This window comes from Podarcis melisellensis, assembly GCF_964234715.1.
Source record: "Podarcis melisellensis genome assembly, chromosome: 1".
Lineage (NCBI taxonomy): Eukaryota > Metazoa > Chordata > Lepidosauria > Squamata > Lacertidae > Podarcis > Podarcis melisellensis.
Window position 1 is genome coordinate 126,751,048 of NC_138528.1, and position 27,813 is coordinate 126,778,860.

The window sequence follows — 27,813 nt, forward strand, 5'->3', positions numbered from 1 at the left end:
CACCACCAACCAGATCAATCAGGGAAAGATCCAGTCATGCACAAAGACAACCTGAGTAGGCTTCCCCTTGCTTCATGTACTGTAATGGTTGCATTATTTATTTATTTATTTATTTATTTATTTATTTATTTATTTCCATAAATTTATATCCCATTGTTCTTCAGCCTTGGAACTTAAGCCAGCAAACATGTGAGTCCCAGCTGTTCACCCACCCAGGCTCAGACAGCTTCACCAGGGTGGGAGCTACATGTGCCTTCAGATGAGACCATGTTGTTGTTGTTTAGTTGTTTAGTCGTGTCTGACTCTTCGTGACCCCATGCACCAGAGCACGCCAGGCACTCCTGTCTTCCACTGCCTCCCGCAGTTTGGTCAAACTCATGTTTGTAGCTTCGAGAACACTGTCCAACCATCTCATCCTCTGTCGTCCCCTTCTCCTTGTGCTCTCCATCTTTCCCAACATCAGGGTCTTTTCTTTTCCAGGGAGTCTTCTCTTCTCATGAGGTGGCCAAAGTATAGGAGCCTCAGCTTCAGGCTCTGTCCTTCCAGTGAGCACTCAGGGCTGATTTCCTTAAGAATGGAGAGGTTTGATCTTCTTGCAGTCCATGGGACTCTCAAGAGTCTCCTCCAGCACCATAATTCAAAAGCATCAATTCTTCAGCGATCAGCCTTCTTTATGGTCCAGCTCTCACTTCCATGCATCACTACTGGGTGATGAGACCATACATCACCCCAAAGCCTATACTCTACTTGGAGTTGGAAATAGCATGATGTGCTTTTAATAATAATAATAATAATTTATTATTTATATCCCGCCCATCTGGCTGAGTCTCCCCAGGCACTCTGGGCGGCTCCCAATCAGTGTTAAAAACAGTACAGCATTACATATTAAAAACTTCCCTGAACAGGGCTGCCTTAAGATGTCTTCTGAATGTCAGGTAATTATTTATCTCTTTGACATCTGATGGGAGGGCGTTCCACAGGGCGGGCGCCACTACCGAGAAGGCCCTCTGTCTGGTTCCCTGTAGCCTCACTTCTCGCAATGAGGAAACCGCCAGAAGGCCCTCGGCGCTGGATCTCAGTGTCCGGGCTGAACGATGTTTAAAACATTTATCAGCATCTTTAAGCTGGTAGTAAAAACATGGTCTCAGCTGGGTCCTCCTAGACGTACACAATGAAACAGCATGTCTCTGCTTAAATACCAAACTCTGAAGACATCTCAGGTTGCTTCCGATGAGATAGCTTGGGGTGGATCCGAGAAGGTTTCTGGAACATAAAAGTGGGGGACAGGCCATCTTAATTCTCATTCTTGCCACTAGCTCCTGTGGACTCTGAGGCATGGTTTTTCAAAGCAGAGCAGATCAGGTGATAATCTGGGGTGCACTGCTTAAGGCTGCAAGTGGGAGCTCACATCACTGAATGCCCCTCCGTACAAAGAATAAGGTGAAATAAAAATTCCACGCAGAAAAGTAGCTTGCCTAGCTTAACATTGATGTGGTCCAGGCAAGACTCTGGTGGAGACGTTGAGAGCTCCTTGGGGAGAGTTGGGGGGAGGACCCCCAAACGCAGCTGGGCTGGCTTTCCAGTTTGAAAAAGTATGTGAAACGATACCCACTGGGATCTACAGATAAGATCATTAAGCCTAAAATTATAAAACTGGAGCTCTGCAGCCTAGTCTTCTCCCTGGTGCCAATGTTCTACATCAGCATTTCCCAAACTGGGGTCTCCAGCTGTTTCTGGACTACAAGTCTCATCATCCCTAGATAATGCAGTGGTGCCTCGCAAGACGAAAAGAATCCGTTCCGTGAGTCTCTTCGTCTTGCGGTTTTTTCGTCTTGCGAAGCAAGCCCATTCGCGGCTTAGCAGATTAGCGCTATTAGCGGCTTAGCGGGCTTAGCGGATCAGCTGATACACGGCTTAGCGGATCAGCTGATAAGCGGCTTAGCGGATCAGCTGATAAGTGGCTTAGCGGATCAGCTGATAAGCGGCTTAGCGGCTTGGGAAAAAGGGGGAGAGAGGAAAAAACCCCCACAGGAACTCGCAAGACATTTTCATCTTGCAAAGCAAGCCCATAGGAAATTTGTTTTGCGAAGCACCTCCAAAACAGAAAACCCTTTCGTCTAGCGGGTTTTCCGTCTTGCGAGGCATTCATCTTGCGGGGCACCACTGTAGTACCTGTAAGGAGAATTATTCCTTTCTCCTTCCTCTATTTCTCATGAGGTCTCGTCATCTTAAGCACACATGGCCACAGATGTTGTGTACATGAGTAGTGTTTTCAGTGGTATTTCATTATCGCCTCACCAATCACGCTAGTTTACTTTTGTCCAAATAATGATAATGTTACATTCTGGAAAAAGACATTGCACATGCTCAGAGACACTCTCCTTATTATCCTTATGTATCTCAAAAAATCCCTCTCAAGGATGAGCAAGAACACTGAAAGCAGATCTTAAGGCTCAGTCCCAGCTCAGATTAATCCTGCAAGAGAATCTTATATTTTGAGCTGTGCGGTGATTTTCCTGTCGAAAGCTAGCAATCAAAGCTGTTTTCTCGCGGAAAAGCAGCCTGGCTTTTTCCTCTGCTGATCAGAAAAGCTTTTACTTTATCTGTTTCTTCTTCAGTGATTATGCCCCTCTTTTTCTGCTGTTCCTTCCAAGCCTCAAATGTGCCCTGCTCTACTTCTCACTGATGCTTATGCCTTGAATAATTTTCAGCACCTTTATGCTGCAAGCAAGGCAGCGCTCAAAATCCATTTCAGCAGTTGCTAATTTGGCAATAATGGTAGTCTCCACAATGGCAATTAATGAACAAAGGAAGCTTGCACTTTGTGACCTAGCAACCAGGTTCCCCTTTACACTGGTTCCTCTCTTCCTCCCTCCCTCCCTCTCTCTCTCTCTCTCTCTCTCTCTCTCTCTCTCTCTCTCTCTCTCTCTCTCTCCCTCCCTCTCTCCCTCTTGTACACCATTGTACACTAGATGTCATATTCCCCAGAGAACAGCAATGCTAAATTGCTTTGTGTGTTGCTGATCTCTCATCATCTAATGGCAATACTTACCCATCCCTCCCTTTCCTGGTTCAGTTAAACACTTTTATTTTAGATAATCTACATTTCCACCCCAGTATTGCTTGAGACAGGTCTGATTCACACAAGCAGCCGCTTGAAGCTAAACTCTGTACCTCTTGTGGTTCCTGCCATTTTATTAATCACCATTTGTATCATTATCATTTGTTTCATATATACAGTGGTACCTCAGGTTAAGTACTTAATTTGTTCCGGAGGTCCGTTCTTAACCTGAAACTGTTCTTAACCTGAAGCACCACTTTAGCTAATGGGGCCACCTGCTGCTGCCGCCAGAGCACGATTTCTGTTCTCATCCTGAAGCAAAGTTCTTAACCCGAGGTAATATTTCTGGGTTAGCGGAGTCTGTAACCTGAAGCGTATGTAACCTGAAGCGTATGTAACCTGTGGTACCACTGTAACACTATAACACAAATTATCTGTATGTTTTAAATGACAGAGTGGGGTAGAGGACTTTTCCCCCAGCCATTTCTTCTTCTTCTTCTTCTTCTTCTTCTTCTTCTTCTTCTTCTTCTTCTGCTACTTCGCATTTCACCACTTTCATTTCATTTGCTAACTGGATACACACACACACACAGACACACACACATATATAAAGTGTAGCTGAAAAGTGGTTTAGCACTAATTAAAAGGTTAATTTAAAAATATTGTGCTAAAATAGTGACCACTACAAGTGGCTATAGTAAGTGTGTGTTAAGCTGTGTTTGGTTCACCTGCCCAGGTCAAATCTCTGCCCTTGAAGAAGGGTGGAACGGTAGTTCTAAAGGCAACAGTAGTTCTAAAGGCACCTATGCAAGTTTCGCTACTCTTCATTCCTATTCTTCAGAAAATAGTAGGAATTTCTGTGGTCTGAGAATATGACAGTAATTATGAAGTTGTCTGGATGAGCAATCAAAGCAATCCACTTTGTGTGAAAGTGTTCTCGGCAAATCACCACTCATGAACAACCACTACAGAAGCAAGAAATTCCCACAAAATGGGTTCCTGCTGTAGTTCCACTGTGGGCTATGCAGCTCTTGTGCAAAAGGAAGGGACTGGCAGGGAAGAAAGAATGCCTACTGCTCCTCTTTATTAATTTATTTTTTAAAAAAATGCTGTCTCATGAAGTGCAATGAAATGCGTATTAATCAGTATCTTGCTAGAAATATTTATGTTTAATTCATGGAGACCATGCTGATAATTTGATAGCATAGCGCCATGTTTGGCAGGCATAGCTTAGAGCTGAGTTATTAAAAACTTTGCAAGGATTCACAGGTTTGCTAATTTTCATCCATATGCTAAAAAGAAAACATTACTCTTGAGAAATAATTATACATTCCCAGAATTCTTCTTTTTTTTGTTAGCAGCCAGTACAGAGGTACAGACAAAAGAACATTTGTTTCAAGTCTTGATCTTAAGGTTAGAGGATGGTTTTTGTTCCCATTGTAGTGTTGGCAGTGGCGTAGCGTGGGTTGTCAGTGCCCGGGGCCACACAGAGGGTGGGAAACGGACTGAGTCATAGCTGTCAACTGTCCTTTATTTGGCGGGAAAGTCCCTTATCCCAGCGCTGTGTCCCGCTGCTGTCCCTTATTGATGATGTCCCTTAAATTTCCCGGGTTTCAAAGAAAGCAGCTCCTCTCCCTCCCTCCCAGGGAGGAGGGAGGCTCCAACTGTGTTGCTTGGCTGCGTTGCTCACCCAATAAGGAGTCTAAGAATGACTGGGGGGGTGGAGCTTGCATGCCTTGTGCCGATCAAATCGGCTGTGTTGCCTGGGGACTCGTCTTTACTCAGCGCTTCCCAGCGGAGAGGTGACAGTGGTTTTCCTTGCTGCATCCCCTTTGCTGGGTTGCTGCGCTGTGGGAACCACTGCTTGAGGCTTTGTTTGGCTGCTGGCTGGGCTTTCTGCCTTTGGCTAAGAAGCTGGACATCCCTTATTTTGGCTGCTGATCCCTTATTTTTGAGGCTTCTGGTCCCTTATTTTCAAATCTGTAAGTTGACAGCTATGGACTGAGTACTCATGTGCATTCAACTGCCTAACAGTGTCCGCGTCACCCAGGTGATTGCAGCCGCAGAGATAAGAAAAGTTGTTCCGTTGTCTGGAGAGGTCACTTCCTGGTTTGCGTGGAGAAGCCGTTATCATCAGAGCCCAGTGGTGGAAGCATGCAGCTGTACTGAGGCAGCATTGAGTGTTGAAATTTTGCACCCCTAACAATTTTGTACCAGGGGAAACCGCCCCTGTGCCCCACATCCCATGCCACTGAGTCCTGGGCTGGGTAGAGAGGTTAAACTCCTAAGCATGAAAATGGATGCAGTGGGAATGAAAATTGCCTCTGTGTGCTTCTTTTGGGGGGCCACCACCACCACAAATTTGGGCCACGGCTAGCAGGGCTTTGTGGGCTAGCGGCTCCCCACCCCTGCTTTCGCTGTCAGCTTCAGCTGGCTTAAGGAACTTGACCCACCTTGGCGCAGAGCCATTGGACTTGAAACATGATGGGGCTCAATAATAAACTGCTTTAAAGGGACCTTTTGAGTATTCCCCATCACTTTGCTCATATTCTGTTACCTTCCCTGAGTTAATGTTGTGCAGACCTGCTCCGTAGCTTCTCTCACATAGGTCTTTTCATCTAGCAACTTGTGCTGTGATTCCATCCAGTCTATTTAATCTTCTCTCTCTCTCCCACTCTTCCGGGGGGCTCTAGTCTTGAGAGACACGGCAGTTCCCTCGGTGGCTCAAACAAGCCAACACTGAGGCTTCTGGCTATGGGAATGCCAACTTGCTTGATGACTGAAGTGCCTCTGTGCCGAAAATGGAGGATGTAACTTATCTAACAGAAAGGAATTAATGCAAACTTTTTCTTAAAGGGAAAGGCTGAGCAGTAAAAGGGGATTTGCTAACAAATCTCAGTGTAATGGGCTGATGGAGTTAGGATTTCTGTGATTATAACAGGAGAGCGACTTCCTTTGCAAAATCCGTATTCATTCATCTTAGCAAAATAGCTCCTTTTATATCCTGCTCCTTTGGATTGATTCTCTGCAGGGCTCAGAATACTAGTCCTGTGTGTGAGTTACATACGTTCCTGTTTTTGTTTTTTTACAAACCTAATTGTAATGGGAATTGGGGTTGCTCGTGCGTAAGTTGCCTCTACTCTTGGCAAAGTTGCCTGGTTAAACCTTTCCCTGGCTGCACAGCCCTTACTCCGCGGCTGTGTCAGTCACTGGCAGAATCCGTCAGTGGGCGCTTCCTGAACTTCTTCCAGCATAAAAGTTCTTTGACGCCAAGTCTCCGCCTAGCCTCCCTGCGCGGAAGTCTTCTGCGCAGGGTGGGCGTGGGCAGCGGAGGACCTGTGCTCTCCCCGCTGGTCTCTGTGGAAGAGTCCTGGAGACATCTCTCCGAAGCCCTCCCCTGCTCCCCTTTCTTCCTGGTGTCATGCTGAATTCCTTCCTCAGTGGATGAGGAAGGGCCTGCTGGGCCCTTCTCCGGCATCGCTGGAGAGCCTTCCCTCCACTCCTGGCTCTGATGGCAGTTCCCTGACACTAATGTATTCAATTTAAAAGCCCCGGTTAGTTTAGAGAACAAGAAGTGACTTCCAGTTGTGCAGCTGGAGAATCTAAGGTTTAAAAAAGTGTACCAAGTAGTCAAATATTTCTCACTCTCTTTCTTCAGCGTCTTCTGGAAAGGATATTGGTCCCACCCTGGGTTTAAAGAAGTCGAGCTCCCTAGAGAGCCTTCAGACTGCTGTTGCTGAAGTGAAAAAGAACGAGCTTCCTTTCTATAGGCCCAGGCCTCACATGGTTCGTGGCAGAGGATGCAACGAGAGTTTTCGAGCTGCTATTGACAAATCTTATGATGGACCTGAAGATATGGCAGAAGGTATTCTTTACTTCTATTTTCTGCTTCAGAAAGTTTCCATTTCAGTGTACAAGAGTGTCTTAAGAGCTTTGAACGAAGGCCTAAATCCAGTATACGTTCTTGTGGGTCCTGACTAAGCTGACAAGATCGTGGAAAAGATCATTTAGGTCGGTGGTTTCCAACCTGTGGGCGCCGGGCTCCTGGGGAGCCACAGAATCACCCCAAGGGATCTGCAACAAGTAATGCTCCTCCAATCAGCACTTGGTTTCCTCTACTGCTCACCCGCAACAGGGTTTCATCTCATTTCCTCAGAGTGAACTATGGCATAGGCTAAAGCAGAGGCAGAACATGGACCAGAACGTGCGCATGAGAGGGAGGAACCTGCTACTGACTTGCAGCCAATCAGCAGCCACCAAGAGCTATTCAAATGCCGTGACTTGGCCAGCGCTGGTGGATGGTTCCTTGCCATTCCTGCCTTTGTGTGGAATTGGGGAGGGGGGCAATTCCTTAGCAGAGGCCATCATATCATGTTATTGATATGGGAAGATGGTGGTCTGGTGAAGATGCAGGCCAGGACACCCCCCTTCTGGTGCCTTTCCTGGGAAGAAGGTCTGCAGGGAGGTCCTCACCTTCTCTCTCTCCATCTTTCCTTCCCTTCTCCATTTTTTGGAGACTTTGCCCAGTTTAGTACAGTCAGTTTCACAGGCCGCGGAGCCTGTGAAATTGAGTTGTCCTTTCCTCTGTAGGGAAAGTACAGTGGTGCCTCGCAAGACGAAATTAATTCGTTCCTCAAGTCTTTTCGTCTTGCGCGGTTTTTGGTCTTGCGAAGCATGGTCAGTCGCAACTGCACCTCTTCAAGCGGTTTTAAGAAAAAAGGAAACAAACTCGCAAGACGTTTTCGTCTTGCGACGCAAGCCCATAGGGAAAATCGTCTTGCGAAGCAACTCAAAAAACGAAAAACCCTTTCGTCTTGCGCGTTTTTCGTCTTGCGAGGCATTCGTCTTGCGAGGTACCACTGTAGATTCCACCCGTGAGAGTAGTGAAGTGCAAGGGTTAGGACAGGTTTGCAAGTGACTAACAATGCATAGGGAGTCTACAAATGTTACTCTGGGGGTTTCCTGGAGGCTGTGATCCTAAGCATCCTTTGAGGGTTTAGGATGGGCAGTGCCCTACCTGTCCTAGTAGACTGGCCTCCGCAGGGTTCCATTGCTTTGGTCAACCCTGGTGAAGAACCCTCATAAATAAACAGCATCTCTCGAGCCATGGCTGTAATTTAGGGGGTGCCTGTTGCCTCAGCCTCAGCTGACCTAGGCGGCTCAATATGTCCCAAGCAGCTTACACAACCTGAATGGATGGCTTTCCACAGCGTTTATGCATATGTCCCCTCCATTTCCCCTTGGACACCACCCATATTCCCATTTACTTTTGATTTTTATGTATATTTCTTTGTTTTCCTTTGTTCCCTTTCTTCACCTGTGGGGAACGGGACAGACATAAGTAAGGGGTGGGGGGGCCCTTTCCGCCTTGGAGCACCTAGCTGCGAGATGCAGCCCACCAGACAAAAAACCGTGTGTTGCAATACCCAACCAGGAGTTTTGGAAAGCTGCCAAATAACTTGGTCCAGTTGCATACACAAAATGTGGACTCATAAATATTGAGGTTTAGTTATGCTCTCCGTCAATGAAATAATCCGTGACTGTGGGTGTTCCCACAGTCGTACCTTGGAAATCTGTACAGTCATACAATGGAAATAAAACGTTTGACTTCCAAAGTGTTCGAAAACCAAAGCGTGGCTTCTGATTGGCTGCAGGAAGCTCCTGCAGCCAATCAGAAGCCGCAGAAGCCCCGTCGGATGTTCAGCTTCCAAAAGAATGTTTGAAAACTGGAACAGTCACTTCGATCGTTCAGGAGCCAAATCGTTCGAGAACTAGGCTGTTCAAAAACCAAGGTACGACTGTATTTTTAAAACTGGGAAGGGTCAACAAGCCTAGAATGCATACCAACACTGTGTTTCCCTATCTACCTGTTATCAAATGGAATAACCAGGAAATAAGAACCCATAATGAGTCTTTTCTTAATTTGCAACCAAGTCTGACTGAAATTAACTGGCTATGTTTGACAGCCCTTTTAATGCGTTGAACGTATATTATAGGACACCGCATATGGACAACTACCCTGCGATTTCCATGTGTTCATCATAAACACCTCTTGTTTGTACTTATTGATTATCCTTCTCCTCCTGCAGATGGTCCGTCTGATAAAAGCTCTCTCTCGGATCAGGAAGCTCATAACTTTGAATCAGCCCTTCACATGAAGGTTGAGTTAGAGGATGTGGAAGCCAAGGCAAAGAAACACAAGAAGGCAAAAGAAAAAATGAAAGATAAGAATAAAAAAGCAAATCTGAAGCTCAAATCTAAAGCGAAAGAAAAGGACAAGAAGGAAGAAAATGAAGACCCAGAAAGGAAAACAAAGAAGAAAGGTTTGGGTGCCATGTTGAGGTAAAATACATTTTTCTCTCTCCATCAATTAATATTATGCTAGATGGATATTTATTTTTTTATTACCGCCGACTCAATTAATATTATGCTAGATGGATATTTATTTCTTTATTATCGCCGACTCAAGTTAGGAAAATATTCACATGCTTGGTCCTTCACGTTCAGCGTTCTCTGCGCTAAACATCTAATAGAAGTATTGCCCTTATGTTTATCTAGATGGCAGGGATTAAACCTGGAATCATTTTGCATACAGGGAAGGAGAGCTTTCCCCAGACAGATTGTAACTGATAGTCTTTCTTCTACAAGCCAAGCACAGTATCCACTGAACCACATTGAACCATTTTTGCTATTGACAAAAGGCCACTTTGATTGCTGGTTTCCTTTATTCAGCAATTAAACTCGAAACCAGGAATGCCCGTTTGCAACACAGGCCTCTTAATTATTTCGATAAAGTTTGTTTCCTAACTTTCTTTCTTTTTTTAGAAAAAAAAAAGCCAAGTCACAACAAAGCAAGCTGTTTAACTACATAGGATAAACTACATATCGCCAAATATGGTTTGGCGAAATAATAATAATAAGTGTCTAAATGTCTGTAAGACCGGAGCTTTTGTGCGCTTCTCTTGAGATGGTGTTCAGTGAATTTGTTGCCATCATGGAAAATAATGTGTCATATATCAGTAGAAAAAGAAGGGGTGATAGCTAAGCACTACTATAAGATCTAAGGGCACAGGGAAGCTTAGAGAGGAATGTGCATTCTCTAATTTGACATGAAAGGAAAAGGCAGCGTCTGCCAAAGATGATGGATGTTTTTCGCATCTAGGAAAAGGTTGCATAGGAAGTGTCCTTAAGGAGTTGGTTTCACACAGGTCTTCAGGCTACATGTTTCCCGCTAAATACCTTCCTTTTATCAGTGTGCCCTTCATCCTGGAAGAACATTACCAACGATGTTCTATACAGTTGCACTTCCATGCAGAAAGGCTAGGATTCGATGTGTCCCTTTTGCAACACGAACCATTCTGCAAGCCTGAAATGCACGAACGCACAGAGTTAGGGACCCTCTTGAGCGGAACCCAGTGACATTGCAATAGGAAGCGGGGGGGGGGGATTGATTGCCCTAATTCTCAGTAGTTCTTCTATGTCAGTCACATCCAACTCACAAGAGACTGCGATCTACTCCCAGTATAAAAAAAACTGGCAGTGATCTACCCATTGTCATTGGATGGAGGAGGAACAGGGGTGTGTGGAAGGAGAGGTTGTTGAGCTTTTTTTTGGGGGGGGGAGAACTGACCCAAGTTGTTGAGCTTTTTTGCTTTTGGGGGGAGGAGAGACCAGAGCAGTAGAGGAGGAACCCTCTCCAGCACCCAGGGTGGGGCGCTGAGGGGCGGGGCAGCCCGTACGGAGTGCGCAAGAGCAGAAACCATACGGGATTCCATGCATGCGCTCTCCATACGGGATGCCGCACATGCGCAGTCCATAAGGGCTGCTGCTCGCGCATGGCGGCTGTATGGACTTCCACTTGCACAACAACCGTATGGGCTGCCGCATGAGCGGCAACCCGCACAGAGTGTGTGTGTGCGGCAGCCCATATGGACCGTGCATCTGCGGCATCACGTATGCACTGCATGTGTGCAGCATCCCATATGGAGTGCACATGCTCGGCAGCCCATATGGTTGCCATGCGAGAGTGGCAGCCCATACAGATGCCCATATGGTTGTCATGCGAGAGTGGCAGCCCGTATGGTTGCCTTGCGAGAGTGGCAGCCCATACGGACACCGTGTAAGCGGCGCCCATATGGACTGCATGTGCCCTTTGCTGCTCTACAGCTGTCCCCCCTGCCCCCCAGTGATCAATGAGGATCCCGCGATCCACTGCGATCTACCTGTCTATCGCGGTCAACCGGTTGAACATGTCTGTTCTATGTGAATGGGCATCTCAGATTGCTTGCTGTATAAAACGCTCAGCATTTCAGACATGGAGTTTGTGTTTCTCAATCGCGCCGTTATTCTGCTTTCTGGGCGAGCATTTCATTTCCTCCCACTGTTCCTCTGCCTTTCTCTGGGGCATTGTATTGTAGGCAATCTGTGCATGGCCATAAGACAGTGTTCTCCCACTTGGAGCATGGTGCTAGGTTTCATCTGGTGACCCAGGGTGGAGAGAAAGTACTGGAGATTACTGCACAGATGCTCTCTGGGTTTTGTGTTACGAGCTCTCTGCTTCTTCTGCATCCTCACATTTAGCTGATTTACTTCCCTCCAGCTTTATTTGTGAGCCGATCAAATTTTTGTCTCCAGTATCTGCTTATAACTCTGCTCACTTGCGCCCCTTAAGCCTCTGGCATGATTTATTCTTTCTGAATGGTCAGCTGTGATCCACATTTTATACAGCAAATGTTTGCCGTACATGTCAACAGCGCTGTTTTTCTAGAAGAAGAGGTGCCGGAACTTACTATGAACGCCTCCCTCTTAGAATGGCAATGGTGCCCATCTGAGAGGTGCCAGAACTGAGTTCTGGTTGGAAAAAAAGCCCTGCATGTTAAGTACAACAAGGCAATGCGGTGCTTCAAGATGGCTCCAACCACTGATAAAAGCAAACATGAGGACTTTGAAAATTCACAGAGAGAAGGGGCTCAAGGCTTTAGGGTAACCCAGACAGTTAGAAGTGCTTCCTGGTAATGTGCTCAACGACTTTGGCACACACAAAAATCACTTTTGGGAATATGGCAGCCCCAGCTTATCAAGTTTCTAAGGGACCCCTGACCATTAGGTCCAGTCGTGACCGACTCTGGGGTTGTGGCGCTCATCTCGCTTTATTGGTCAAGGGAGCCAGCGTCCAGCTTCCGGGTCACGTGGCCAGCATGACTAAGCCGCTTCTGGCGAACCAGAGCAGCGCACGGAAACACCGTTTACCTTCCCGCAGGAGCAGTACCTATTTATCTACTTGCACTTTGACTTGCTTTCGAACTGCTAGGTTGGCAGGAGCAGGGACCGAGCAACGGGAGCTCATCCCGTCGCAGGGATTCGAACCGCCGACCTTCTGATCGGCAAGTCCTAGGCTTTGTGGTTTAACCCAGAGCGCCACCCATGTCCCATTAAGTTTCTAGAGCCTTACAAATGAGTGGAGTTACAGGCTCTGGACGCTGCTTTGAAATAGATTTTGCTTCCTTGCTAAAAGTTTTTGTAGCTTTTGTAAAAAGCTGAATGTGTGGTGTGTCGTCGTCCCCCACCTCGAAACACCATTAGACAAATCACACTGTGACAACCATGTAAAATGCATGTTGTGTTTCTACTTAGCAAAGCAGGAACTTTAATCTTCCAATTCTTATGACAACCCCATCCGACGCAATTTGGGTCAGTGTGAAGACGGTAATCCGTTTGTCACTTTCTGAGTACTTAACTGCGCTTAACGCAGTGCTTGCTCATCCAAAAGGGTATTATATGAAAGCATATTCTCGAGTTTGCTGAATTGGATGATGGGTATTAAGTTCTTAATTTGTGGCCTAGTTAGTCTAGTTGCCTGACCTGAAATCATCTCAACCTGTGTGTTTCCCTTACTGCAAAGCCAAAGCTTTGACTTCGTTTTTTAAATTAAGTTAAATAAAAGCTAGACCTTTTAAATCACTGAGAGAAAACGGCATCTGTCACGGTGCACTGTTGCTCTGCGGCCTGATCCCAGAGCAGTTGTTAGAGTCATGGCGTATAATAAATGTAATGTGACTGTAGCCCTGCTATTACCTTTTCCAGATAGTGGTTGTAAAAATCCTGGGTTTACCCTTCACTTTTTATGGGTATGAAGGTAAGTTAGCTAATGGACTGCAGCCATACCAATGAAATTTTTAATAGCTAGCTCCCTATAGGCAGCCAGTAGGTTGGAGTCATGATGTTTGGGTTTTATAAAGTACAGCCCAACTGTATATCTGGCATATTCGGTGGAGAAAAGAAGGAAAGCCATGTATGTGCAATGCAGAGCTCCAGATATCGTATTATGTTTCCATAGTATATTTGAAATGCCATTAGCGTAGCAAGGTCTCTCTTTTCACAATTGAATTAGCCTGAATATGTTTGTGGCGATGGTGGCTCTTCTGGTGCAGCATTGATAAACAGCCCTGACGCATAACAGAGGGGTATCTCAGTGGAAGGTCCGTATAGTAGAAGCTGTGGTTTTCCCAGTAGTGATGTATGGAAGTGAAAGCTGGACCATAAAGAAGGCTGATTGCCGAAGAATTGGTGCTTTTGAATTCTGGTGCTGGAGGAGACTCTTGAGAGTCCCATGGACTGCAAGAAGGTCAAACCTCTCCATTCTGAAGGAAATCAGCCCTGAGTGCTCACGGGAAGGACAGATCCTGAAGCTGAGGCTTCAATACTTTGGCCACCTCATGAGAAGAGAAGACACCCTGGAAAAGACCCTGATGTTGGGAAAGATGGAGGGCACAAGAAGAAGGGGACGACAGAGGACGAGATGGTGGGACAGTGTTCTCGAAGCTACAAACATGAGTTTGACCAAACTGCGGGAGGCAGTGGAAGACAGGAGTGCCTGGCGTGCTCTGTTCCAGGGGGTCACGGAGAGTCGGACACGACTAAACGACTAAACAACAACAACAATCTCAGTGGAAAACAGTTTTCTGTTATGTGTTACTCAGTTAAGTGTGCAGGAACAATTAATATAGTGTCTAATATGAGTTGTACCCACTCTTTTCTTCTTTGGAAATATTACATTTTCCTATTCACAATTAATCTTATTTACTTTCCCTTTCAGGGTGTGATGGTAGTAGCTGTTGTTTGTCTAAATGATTTGCTTGTGTTGTTTTGAGCTAAGCACCTGATTCCCCCCCCCCCATTTCAGTTAGAAGAGAAGAAACATTTTCATTATCAAATGAAGTCCCTTTTTCAACCTCTTACTTTTTTATGGCCAGCGGTGTTGCCTTTGTAATAGTAAGATAGAATAATAGTCCTCCTTTGGCTTAAACTAACCCCCTGCTTTTACAGCCCTCAGCCAAGAGGGACGCAGTAGCCATGAGCTGGTTTTTGCAGTTCTTTGTGTGTGTACCTTTTTGTGCCTTAGCACATTGTCACAGGTCATTGATGCCATTTGTTTCTTTGGAAGTGTGCCAGTCACCACTGGATATGCTGTCCGCAGTACCTGTCCCTGCCCTCAATATTAAGTTCCCCACTTCCTTCATATGGGTGATACATATGGGTGATCACCAGTGTTGAAGCAATGATTCTTCAACATCAGCTTCATTGGACTGGTCATGTTGTGCAGATGCCTATTATTGTCTTCCAAAGCAACTACTCTATTCTGAACTTAAAAATGGAAAGCGTAATGCTGGTGGTCAACAAAAGAGGTTTAAAGACTGCATCAAGGCAAATCTTTAAAAATGTAGTATGAATACTAACAATTGGGAAACACTGGCCTGCGAGCACTCCAATTGGAGAACAGCCTTTACCAAAGGTGTAGTGGGCTTTGAAGACACTCAAACTCAGGATGCAAGGGAGAAACGTGCTAAGAGGAAGGCGTGCTTGACAAATCCACACCTTGATCAACTCCCACCCAGAAACCCATGTCTCCACTGTGGAAGGATGTGTGGATCCAGAATTGGCCTCCATAGTCACTTACAGACTCATTGTTAAAGCTGTGTTTATGGAAGACAATCTTACTCGGCTACGAGTGATCACCAAAGAAGAAGAAGACATAAAAAGGTAAAGGTAAATGACCCCTGACAGTTAAGTCCAGTCGCAGACGACTCTGGGGTTGTGGTGTTCATCTCGCTTTACTGGCTGAGGGAGCCGGCGTTTGTCCGCAGACAGTTTTTCCTGGTCATGTGGCCAGCATGACTAAGCCACTTCTGGTGAAACCAGAGCAGCACACAGAGACGCCGTTTACCTTCCTGCCAGAGCGATACCTATTTATCTGCTTGTACTGCCGTGCTTTCGAACTCCTAGGTTGGCAGGAGCTGGGACCGAGCAATGGGAGCTCACCCCGTCGCGGGGATTCGAACTGCTGACCTTCTGATTGGCAAGCCCAGAGTCTCAGTGGTTTAGACCACAGCGCCACCCATGATCATGCAAATTCAGTGTTTGGTGCCTTGCCTAGCCAGGTTTGTGTGGGGGAGGAAGGGAAAGGAGAATGTTAGCCGCTTTGAGACTTTGGGTAGTGATAAAGCGGGATATCAAATCCAAACTCCTCCTCCTCCTCCTCCTCCTCCTCCTCCTCCTCCTCCTCCTCCTCCTCCTCCTCCTCCTCTTCTTCTTCTTCTTCTTCTTCTTCTTCTTCTTCTTCTTCTTCTTCTTCTTCTTCTTCACAGCTTGGTTCCAGGATAACCCAAGGAGCCTCTGAGCTTTATATACCTGCTCAATCACTGAGACCACCTGTTCCCCGTTTCACAGAGCATAGAGTGGCCTCCCCTTGAAGTCAGGTATTCGGTGTGGCTGGTCCCATGATGAGGAATATTCTTCCAGCAGGGATTCAGGAGACCAACATTACTGCTAACGTTCAGGCATCTCTTGAAGACTTTTTGTATGTCAGTAGGCCTATACCTCTGTGTAAAGCATTCACTATTGGCCCAATCATTTTAATGATACTGGTTTTAATCATTTTGGTTTTCTCCCTATACTGCTTTATTGAGCTTAAAAAGAAGTAACAAACAAAAGGGTTATCCAAAAGAAAGGAAAGAAAATGGTAATATTTGTTACATCACATCACAATGCGTTCTTCTTAAGTTTCTTGCGACTTCCTGCCACCCCCTCATGTATCTACCACTTAGTCTATCTAGCGCACTATTTATTTTTATTTTCTTATGCTAATTTTCATCAGTATTGTATTCTCTTGTAATTATCTATCATACCACAGAAGTCATTCAAAGCCAGCCACTGACATCATATTATTACAATTATTGAGATACTTTTTGTACATGAAATATAAATTTACACAAACAACAAATTTATGTTTCATTGTATACGTATTGCTGTGAACCACTCTGATATTTTATAACATGGTGGTTTAGCCATACTTCTATAAACAAAAATAAATAAATAGATGCCGGGATCCCAAACTGGGAACCATTGGCCAATACATGCGTGCATGAACCAGTCATGACCAGAAAAGGATCCACTCACAAAAGTGTAGGGTTTTTTTTTAATCTTTGCATGTATTCGTGTGTGTGTGTGTGTACTCATTTTTTTTTCTGAATCCAGTGGTGCATTACTGTTTTTAGTACCACTTAATGTAGGTGGGAAAGTGATGGGAATAAATGCATACATTGGTACTGCAAAGGGAGGACTAAATTATAAACAGAAGCTGTTTAAAAGGTTTTGTGAGGCCTTCATTTTTAATTTTTCTCGTCTGATTTATATCTACTGTACAAAGCTGTCAGTTGTTAAATAAAACTACCGTGTTTTTAGTTATTGCAGGCAAAGGGGATGGGTGCAATAATTAATCTGAGAACATATGCATGGCCCATTTGTCACATCGTTAAAAAAATATACTGGCTGCTTTATGACACCCTCGCCTTCTCCCCTCCCCCTAAATTTTGATTAGTCCTTAGTTGTGCTTAGTGTTTGTCAAAAGCAAAGACAAGAGGAATATTTTCATATTAAAAATGCTCATGTACACATTGCTAAAGGTTTATTTGTTTAATTAGGGTTCTATTCTTTTCTTAGCATACATGCATAAATCTCATTAATGTTAACGAGTTAGGCCAGCGCATCATAGGGGAGTATAGCCTTCTAACTCATTAATGTACTTTGATAATAAGATGACCTATATTTGTGGAGCAAATCATAGTCAAGCTTCCAACTTGTTTTTGATGGAAAGGAAAGAACTGGAGACTAAGAGCTTGAACTTTGAAGATGACAGAGCAGTGTGTGTGTGTTTATGTGTGTGTGATGTAAAAATCACACACACACACACTGAAAGAATCAAACTTTATAAAAGTGTGCAACTATAAATAGAACTGCCATATAAATTATAAAAACAATAACATTAAGTTGGAGGCTCTAGGAGGCTGTCTTCTATTTATATCATTTTTTAAATAAAAATATAAAACCAAAAACCTTTTTAAGGAAAAGAAACTTTGCTTTCAAGTCTTTGCAGGTTTCCCATGTACTTTCCTGCTTCTTCATACCTCCTTTCTCAGGCTGTCACACAGGCGGATTTCCATGAACTGCAGGCTGAATTCTCGCCTTTCTAGACAAACTCCTTAGTCAAGTCTACATTCTGCTTTTGCTGTTTTACTGCAACATAATAGTGTGAGTATATGTGTGTGTGTGTATAATCTTAAGGATAGTGTAAGCTGTTTTCCCAGTAGTGATGTATGGAATTGAGAGGTGGACCATAAAGAAGGCTGATCGCCGAAGAATTGATGCTTTTGAATTATGGTGCTGGAGGAGACTCTTGAGAGTCCCATGGACTGCAAGAAGATCCAACCTATCCATTCTTAGGGAAATCAGCCCTGAGTGCTCACTGGAAGGACAGATCGTGAAGCTGAGGCTCCAATACTTGGGCCACCTCATGAGACGAGAAGACTCCCTGGAAAAGACCCTGATGTTGGGAAAGATGGAGGGCACAAGGAGAAGGGGACGGCAGAGGACGAGATGGTTGGACAGTGTTCTCAAAGCTACCAGCATGAGTTTGACCAAACTGCGGGAGGCAGAGGAAGACAGGAGTGCCTGGCGTGCTCTGGTCCATGGGGTCATGAAGAGTCAGACACGACTAAACAACAACAAAGCTGTCAAAGGATACAACTTTGGTATAAAAGTGCAACAGTGCTATATTTTGCCTGCTTCATGATGCGCTGTTCTTGAGATCCCCTGGGATCTGCCCATCCCTCTTCCTTCACCATTGTGAATATTTTAAGGAAGAGTAACACAGAGGTTTTCAGAAAACAATGTAGTACGGAAAGGACCTAGAGGGTAGAATCTCACCTGTTGTTTTTTTGCAATAGCAAAAACGGCTATGGGAAGTCTGGAGCTTATTGCAGTTTGGGGCAGAGTTCCATTTTACTAGTAGCTAGGGTTGCCATATTTCAAGAGGTAAAAATCCGGACACTAAAAGTTATTGCCTTTTTTAGGGCAATCTGAAGTTCCAGAGCCAGAACAGGGGCAGAGGAAGGGGTGGGGGGTCCACCCCGGGTGTCACCACTGAGGGGGGTGACAAAATGCCGGGAGGCACTCACCGCAGGGCCAGCAGCGCGCCTGAGCATTGCGTCTCTCCTAGGAGTGACACAGTGGCTTGGGCGCCCGCAGGCTCCCCGTTGCCCCCAACCGTCTGCCTGCTGCCTCCTCCCCAGCTGGGAGGCTGAGTGGGAGGAGGCAGGCAGACCCCTCGGAGGCCCTGCGGAGCGTCCTGCCCCTGGGTGGCTTGCCCACCCCTGGACCCAGGTGCCCAAATGGCTTGCTCTGCCACTGAGCCAGGAGGAGGAGGAGGAGGAGGAGGAGGAGGAGAAGAAGAAGAAGAAGAAGAAGAAGAAGAGGGGGAGGAGGAAGAGGGGTAGTTTGGATTTGATATCCCGCTTTATCACTACCCAAAGGAATCTCAAAGCGGCTAACATTCTCCTTTCCCTTCCTCCCCCACAACAAAAACTCAGTGAGGTGAGTGGGGCTGAGAGACTTCAGAGAAGTGTGACTGGCCCAAGGTCACCCAGCAGCTGCATGTGGAGGAGCGGGGAAGCGAACCTGGTTCACCAGATTACGAGTCTACCGCTCTTAACCACTACACCACACTGGCTCTAGAAAAGGCTAAGGAGTAAACCCTACACAAATCCGGAGTACAGTCCCTAAGGTGGTTGGATGGTGCCTTGTAGGCCTCCTTACGGCAACTCCTGCAGACAAATGTATTGCTCTGCTTTCCTTTGAACCACACCAGCGAGGCTGAGAGGGCGATCTTGTCATCTGGGCAACCCAAGACCTCCATACACACTGCCCAGGCTTGCACCTCAGGAGGAGGAGGAGTTTGGATTTGATATCCCGCTTTATCACTACCCGAAGGAGTCTCAAAGCGGCTAACCATCTCCTTTCCCTTCCTCCCCCACAACAAACATTCTGTGAGGTGAGAGGGGCTGAGAGACTTCAGAGAAGTGTGACTGGCCCAAGGTCACCCAGCAGCTGCATGTGGAGGAGCGGAGACGCAAACCCGGTTCACCAGATTACGAGTCTACCGCTCTTAACCACTACAGCACATTGTCTCTCAGTGTGCCCATGGCTGCCCATGGAACCTTTAAAAAAAAAATCCAGGACATTTGCTGTAAAATGTGAAATTCTCCCCAGGTGGGCATGTAGGACCCCCAAAAGAGGACATGCCCAGGAATTCCTGGATGTATGGCAACCCTAATAATAGCAAGAAAGTACACATCTTACCAAGAAAGTACACATCTTGCTAGCAATTCACACGGTTTTTTATGCTGCTACTGCTTTGCACCATATCGCCCCTTTGCTCTCGTTGGCATCATTCATTCTCACTTAAATTGCCTGACTAGTGCAACCCACTCATTTTTGCTTACACACCAGTGGAATCGTAACACCAGACGTAGCATTCTAAACTGATCAAAAACGCCATGTGTTAAATGGCGGCGTGGACAAATGAGGTCAACAACATCAGTCGCGAAAGAAGACATCTCACAGACATAATACAAATGAGTTCATGGTGAGTGGCAAAAAATGGCAGGAACAGGAGGGCACTTTGACATTCTGAAATGTGAGCACCCAGAAAAAGTGAGCGTTTTGGTCCAGCTTGAAGTCTTTTTCATCATAAACTCCCATACAGTTCCATGATCTATTATGGGTCAGTGTAGGTGAAGCAGTCGTTGCTGCCCACATAAAAGATGTCTCAAGTACTGGAGGTGGTGGAATTAGAGGTTGTCTGACCCATTTAAATAGCATTGTAGGTGTCTCGGGGGGGGACGGACGCGGGTGGCGCTGTGGTCTAAACCACAGAGCCTAGGACTTGCTGATCAGAAGGTCGGTGGTTCGAATCCCTGTGATGGAGTGAGCTCCCGTTGCTCGGTCCCTGCTGCTGCCCACCTAGCAGTTCGAAAGCACGTCAAATTGCAAGTAGATAAATGGGTACCACTCCGACAGGAAGGTAAACAGTGTTTCCGTGCGCTGCTCTGGTTCACCAGAAGCTGCTTAGTCATGCTGGCCACATGACCCGGAAGCTGTACGCCGGCTCCCTCAGCCAGTAAAGCAAGATGAGCACCGCAACCCCAGAGTCGTCCACGACTGGACCTAATGGTCAGGGGTCCCTTTACCTTTTCCCAGGTGTCACAAGATGTCTCCCCCATGGAATTGGTAATTGAGTTAGAAACAGAAGCGGAACAACCATGCAAACAGGGTCCCCATTACGTACAGTGTCAATAAATTTTGCTGTTCCTACCCTCCTGTTAGATTGACTCATTCTGGGCAATGGAATAAGATCAAAGCAGAATTTGTTTTATAGTGCCCTGACACTGATTAAATGAAAAAGTCATTTCAAACCCAACTGACATTTTTAGCAAAGATTATTACTGATATACAGTCATTAGTCTAATTATTTCAAAACACATTTGTTTCAAGCATGAAAATATGGCCTAGCAAATATTTCAGAAGGTTGACCTTTTATTGTGCCCTTACAAAAAAAGGAGGCGATAGGAAGTTAGATTATGAAGATGATTAAACCCAAACCAATCACCAGAAGCCCACAGAGCGCTCCTTCGTGAGTGTGCAGAGCTAGAAATCTTAAGCCTTTCTACTTATTTAGTTGTTGCCTTTGTTTGTTGCTCTTTTAGGACACTGTTTTTCCTTTCATTCTTGCCCCAAGCAAACATAATTTGTGCACTGCCTTCAAGCTGTGTAAGAATGGATTCATATATTGATGTGTATGTAAGCTCAAGCCATGCACTGTGTACTCAAATTCTGAGGACAGAAATTACTCATATCAGGACTGGGCAAATTATGCAGGCTTCTAATGCACAGGCTATGCACTGTATGGGCATAGATAGGGTGCAATCCTGCATCCCCTTTATTGTTAAGCTTGTATGCAGATTGCTTGCTTTATAAGGACATAGACTTTTATTAACCAATGCTGTTTCTGAAATTTTCCACATTTCACTTTCATAAACTCTATCTTTGCTATATTAATTTCAGCTGTGAAGTTTAAAAAGCTGTTTTCAGCTATACAGTGTTGGTATTTCATCAACTCCCGAAACAAACACATCCTTTTCCTTATTTTTTTGTGAATCTGTCCTGTTACAAATCTTGTCAGTTTTATAGCTATGACTCTACGTAAGCTGTTTAATTTCTTGATTTGCATGAGAAGTGTGTTGTACCCACAGGGTGGTGAAAACCGATTTGGCACGCAGCTTCCTAGTTCTGAGTGGATAACTGGCTTTAGTTCCTACTGCCATAATAACATGGAATTCGTTCTCTTACAGATCCTTTTCAGAAATTGCTATTACAAATATGTCTTGTAGAGATACTCCTTATTTTACAGAGATTTGTTACCTTCCCTGGGTTTTTGCTGGAGGAACTGCACTGCTGGGCACTCTGTGACGCCTGCTCCTTTTAGAAGCATGTCAGATTTTACAAATCTGTAAAATATGCTTGGAAAACCCTGCAGACTTGTAATCATGCACTATCTCTGGATAAATGTTTCATATTGTCAGGTTACTCTGGTTCTCCTTTCATCACAAGATTCCGAGCTGTGGCAGAGGCAAACTGGCGATGAATCTCATGGCCCAGGACTTCCATTTTGTTTTATTGTGCTTGATTTTCACACATCAGAGCTTATCAAATAGTGGGCCATGGCGCATTTGTGTGATGCAAGAGTGGTGGCCTAGTGGGGCACAGAATGGAAGTCCTGCACAGCCACATTAAAGGCATGCTCACCTCATGCTTAGCTGGCAGTACAGCAGCCAATGCCCATTTCCATTCCTGGTTGTAACTGCCATGGTCTGCAGCCTGGCCTTCATTTAAACCAGTGGGAGGTGGGTTGAACAGATTTGCAGGTGCCTCTTACTGTTCCTAGGGACGCAGGTGGTGCTGTGGGTTAAACCACTGAGCCTCTTGGGCTTGCCGATCAGAAGGTCGGCGGTTCGAATCCCTGCGGCGGGGTGAGCTCCCATTGCTCGGTCCCAGCTCCTGCCAACCTAGCAGTTCGAAAGCACCTCAAAGTGCAAATAGATAAATAGGTACCGCTCCGGCGGGAAGATAAAAGCCGTTTCCGTGCGCTGCTCTGGTTCGCCAGAAGCGGCTTAGTCATGCTGGCTCCCTCGGCCAGTAGAGCAAGATGAGCACCGCAACCCCAGAGTCGTCTGTGACTGGACCTAATGGTCAGGGGTCCCTTTACCTTTACCTTTTTACTTACTGTTCCTACTTTGGCATCTACCTATGCCTATTGTTATCTGCCAGGTTAGGTCCAAGAAGTTTCCACTATGCCCAGATTCAGCTCTCTAGCAATTAGAAAAAGGACTCCCATCAGAGTATGCATGTTGCCTGCATTTTGCTAGAAGGATGAGCAGGTCCTACAGCCTTATGGAATCTCCTTCCTATTAATATCAGCAGTAATTTTAAGGTGCTTGTTTAAGCTCTTCACACAGGCTTTTCCAGAAGCATGATTTAAATTCAATAATAATAATAACAATTTATTTATACCTCACCCATCTGGCTGGGTTTCCCCAGCTATTCTGGGCGGCTTCCAACAAAAGATTAAAAATGCATTAAAACATCAGTCACTAAAAACTTCCCTAAACAGGGCTGCCTTCAGATGTCTTCTAAAAGTCTGGTAGTTCTTCTCTTTGACATCTGGTGGGAGGGCATTCCACAGGGTGGGCGCCACTACTGAGAAGGCCCTTTGCCTGCTTCCCTGCAGCTTTGCTTCTCGCAATGAGGGAACTGCCAGAAAGCCCTCGGAGCTGGACCTCAGTGTCTGGGCTGAACGATGGGGGTGGAGACGCTCCTTCAGGTATGCTGGGCCAATGCTGTTTAGGGCTTTAAAGGTCAGCACCAACACTTTGAATTGTGCTCGGAAACGTAATGAGAGCCAATGTAGGTCTTTCAATACCGGTGTGATGTGGTCTCGATGGCCGCTCCCAGTCACCTGTCTAGCTGCCACATTCTGGATTAGTTGTAGTTTCTGGGTCACCTTCAAAGGTAGCCCCACATAGAGTGCATTGCTGTAGTCCAAGCAGGAGATAACTAGAGCATGAACCACTCTGGCAAGACAGTCTGCAGGCAGATAGGGTCTCAGCCTGTGTACCAGATGGAGCTGGTAAACAGCTGCCCTGGACACAGATTTGACCTGCACCTCCATGGACAGCTGTGAATCCAATATATGGGAGGTACACTCAAACCTCCAGTTTCCCAAAACCCCACTGCCGGCGACATTGGTCCTAAGATGGACTGGGGACCCAGCAATGAGCTGGATTATTTTGCTTGACCTCCAGGTGTTGCTGAACTCCAGCTCCCATCTTCCTGAACTATTGGTCGTGATGACTGGCGCTGATGGGAAGTGGAATCCAACAATACATGGTATAGAGAGAGAGAGTGGTGGTTGAGATGAGTGTGAAGAGGATGAGCCTTGAGCAGTGCTTTTCTGGGTCACGTAGCACTGTATAATATTCATGAACCGTGTCTTTTAAGTACAGTCGGGCTCCCTTCTGAATTTTCTTTTTATTTAAAGCTGTTGTACCTGCTGTGGAAGAGGATCATGACCTTTGTAAATATATTTTTAGACTCTTAATAATTCCTCAAACATCAAGGAAAGAGGGGGAATGCAAAAGTACAGGGAAGTGCTGTAAAATAAACATAAATTTATACAACATCTGTATATAGATAATTAAAGCCATGAGATTTAATTAAAAACTACAGAATAGCTGACGTTCTCTCAAGAATAAAGCATAGGACTCCGAGCAGATATTTATTGAATATCCATGGGGATTTTAAGGGCAGAATAAGAAAAAAAAATGAACTAGTTTCACTGTGAAATGCACAGGGATTTTAAGCAATTTAGGACTGAAACCATGAAAATGAGAAGTCCAGAGATTATTTCCAGTGTCCTGTAAATCATCTTATGATGAACTGTAACATGGCAGACAATTTAGTTGGAATAAATATGGACAACAGTGCATTTGGCCAACTAGCAGAAAGATCATTACAGGAGTTTAATAGGATAGGTTCCGTTGATTATTTATATATTCAGAAACTCGCATTTTTAATACTTGGATGGTCTTGCAGAAGCAGAATATTCAGTTTAATCTTCCAGCTATGGAGTTTGGTGTAATTCTAGACTTTTGAAATATATCTTATTTGGGTGATCATTGCATATTAAGATCTGGAAACCTGGTACTATTAATGTTCATCTGAACATAGCAGATAATAAAGGGTTGTTATTGTTGTTGTTGTGTGTGTGTGTGTCTTTTAGGGGGGAATGCTAGTTCTATAATTGGCAAGTAACTAACTTGATTGTCGAATTCAAGAGTGAAATTCTGAGCAATGTAGGCAGAAAGTGGTACGAGAAACTATTATCAAGTTTGATGCTAAATAATATTCCTAATATACTAGAGAGCATGATGAAACTACTTTCTTATTACCGAGGAAATTAGAAAGCAATTATGGATTGCTTAAGAGTCTTAAAACTGGGAACAGTGGGCTTGAAGCAAAGCTTAGAAAATTAATACTATATTTTTTCAGCCGCTGGGTTATAACTAAATTTTACGCAGTTCTTCACTTAAATAGTGGCAACTGACACTCTTCAAAGGACTTGCCTCCTTGGGAGCAGATGGCAGAAAAGTCTTCTCTCCCTTCTGTTCTACCTAAGCCTACCTAAGTCCTTCGTCAGTAGGAAGGGATCAGTTTGAATGCTTAACTGGATGCAAGGAACTGAATGCAGGAATTCAGCTTGGAAATTTTCTTTGACCCAGCTTAAGACCTTGCTTTCCAGCCTTCGCTATGGCAAGGTTGATGAATAAGCCGTGGCTCTTTTTGCTGTTGTTGTTGTTTAGTCATTTAGTCGTGTCCAACTCTTCATGACCCCACGGACCAGAGCAGGCCAGGCACTCCTGTCTTCCACTGCCTCCCGCAGTTTAGTCAAACTCCTGCTGGTAGCTTCGAGAGCACTGTCCAACCATCTCGTCCTCTGTCGTCCCCTTCTCCTTGTGCCCTCCATCTTTCCCAACATCAGGGTCTTTTCCAGGGAGTCTTCTCTTCTCATGAGGTGGCCAAAGTATTGGAGCCTCAGCTTCAGGATCTGTCATTCCAGGGAGCACTCAGGGCTGATTTCCTTCAGAATGGAGAGGTTTGGTATTCTTGCAGTCCATGGGACTCTCAAGAGTCTCCTCCAGCACCATAATTCAAAAGCACCAATTCTTCGGCTATCAGCCTTCTTGATGGTCCAGCTCTCACTTCCATACATCACTACTGGGAAAACCATAGCTTTAACTATACAGACCTTTGTTGGCAAGGTGATGTCTCTGCTTTTTAAGATGCTTTCTAGGTTTGTCATTGTTTTTCTCCCAAGAAGCAGGCATTTTTTAATTTCATGGCTGCTGTCACCAAATCTGCCGATAGCTGATGTGCTTAGATGGTGTTAATTTGGCTATATAAATGTCCGCATTTGGAAAGCAAGTTTACAATTATCACATAGACTTGCTAGATCAAAAATGATTCTCATAGTGTAATCTCTAGACTTCTGCCACAGCAAATTAGCAGTTAATAAAGGTAAAGGTACCCCTGCCCGTACGGGCCAGTCTTGACAGACTCTGGGGTTGTGCGCCCATCTCACTCAAGAGGTCAGGGGCCAGCACTGTCCGGAGACACTTCCGGGTCACGTGGCCAGCGTGACAAAGCTGCATCTGACGAGCCAGAGCCGCACACGGAAACGCTGTTTACCTTCCCGCTGGTAAGCGGTCCCTATTTATCTACTTGCACCCGGAGGTGCTTTCGAACTGCTAGGTTGGCAGGCGCTGGGACCGAGCAGCGGGAGCGCACCCCACCACAGGGATTCGAACCGCCGACCTTTCGATCGGCAAGTCCTAGGCACTGAGGCTTTAACCCACAGCGCCACCTGCGTCCCTAGCAGTTAATAGTGGCACATATTAATGAAACATGACTGCATGGCAGACAAATCTGCCAGTATAAATGGTTGGGAATGGGGTATCGGCCAGAATGGTTCTTAGAAAAGTTTCATAAGAGTTTATGGGTGCAAAGAAGCATTTAACCTTTAAGGCAAAATGAGTGAGTGAGCAAAAGAATGAAAACTTGTGAAATATATCCCAATACTTCCCCCTTGCCTAGAATGTAAAACTCGCCTACGTTGGAAATGAGAGGCAGATATGGTATATCTGAAACCTAAAAAATAATGGTATAAATGCCATGCACGTCCTTTAAAAGTTCTCATTTATAAAAGCATTACTATTAATGCTAAGGTCCTGACTTATTACAGTATTGCTGAAACCTTGAGCAGAGCCAAAGGGGAGATTTAAGTTATGGCTACGATCCAACCATAATGTTCAATAATGCACTTTCAATGAGCCACTGCCTATAGTAATGGGAGGTAGGGAAAGAGGAGCTAATTGTGTGTGTGTGTGTGTGTGTGTGTGTGTGTGTGTGTGTGTGTGTTTCTTAGTGATTCACTCCTATTGCTCTTCCTCCAAGTATGAAACTGGAAGAACTTAGCCAACATTGCGAATTGGTTCATAAATAGTCAGTTCCCTTGAAAGGGTACTGTGGGAGAGATTTTCAGGATCTAGCCAAATGCTTAGAAGCTTCTGCTTCCTAGTAAAAGGTAAAGGGACCCCTGACCATTAGGTCCAGTCGTGGCCGACTCTGGGGTTGCGGCACTCATCTCACTTTATTGGCCAAGGGAGCCGGCGTACAGCTTCCGGGTCATGTGGCCAGCATGACTAAGCCGCTTCTGGCGAACCAGAGCAGCACACGGAAACACCATTTACCTTCCCACCAGAGTGGTACCTATTTATCTATTTGCACTTTGATGTGCTTTCGAACTGCTAGGTTGGCAGGAGCAGCGACAGAGCAATGGGAGCTCACCCTGTCACGGGGATTCGAACCGCCGACCTTCTGATCGGCAAGCCCTAGGCTCAGTGGTTTAGACCACAGCGCCATCCGCATCCTATTACACCACTGACATCCCAGTTAAAACAGCCCAGACGATTTCCAGAGATCAGTTGGGTATGCCAAAGGATAATATATCAGAGAAAACTTGACCTCCTGAATCTTTTAATGAGTATGTTAAAAATAGATGGCCTTCTGATGACATGCAGTTATTATCCTGGTGCTTTTGGGGAATTTCAGCCGTGCTTCCAGGGGCAGGCCCACATGTCTCTTGAGAAGCTACCTCCAAGATCAAGGGATCTCTGGAGCGTCACTTCATGAGGCATGAGGAGCTGTTGATGGAAAGAAATCTTAGCCCACATCTCTTTGCTTGA

The 27,813-nt window shown here is 45.4% G+C and overlaps 1 protein-coding gene across 2 annotated transcripts in view; it reads left to right on the forward strand.

Moving 5' to 3' along the window:
* The window catches only part of PARD3B (par-3 family cell polarity regulator beta), a 582,358-nt gene that overhangs the window by 299,543 nt on the left and 255,002 nt on the right, over window positions 1-27,813 (forward strand). For both annotated transcript variants that reach the window (XM_081906208.1, XM_081906209.1), the window contains 2 exons: window positions 6,720-6,926; window positions 9,151-9,403. In XM_081906208.1, the coding sequence (XP_081762334.1) occupies window positions 6,720-6,926; window positions 9,151-9,403 (460 nt within the window). The remainder of the gene's footprint in view (window positions 1-6,719; window positions 6,927-9,150; window positions 9,404-27,813) is intronic.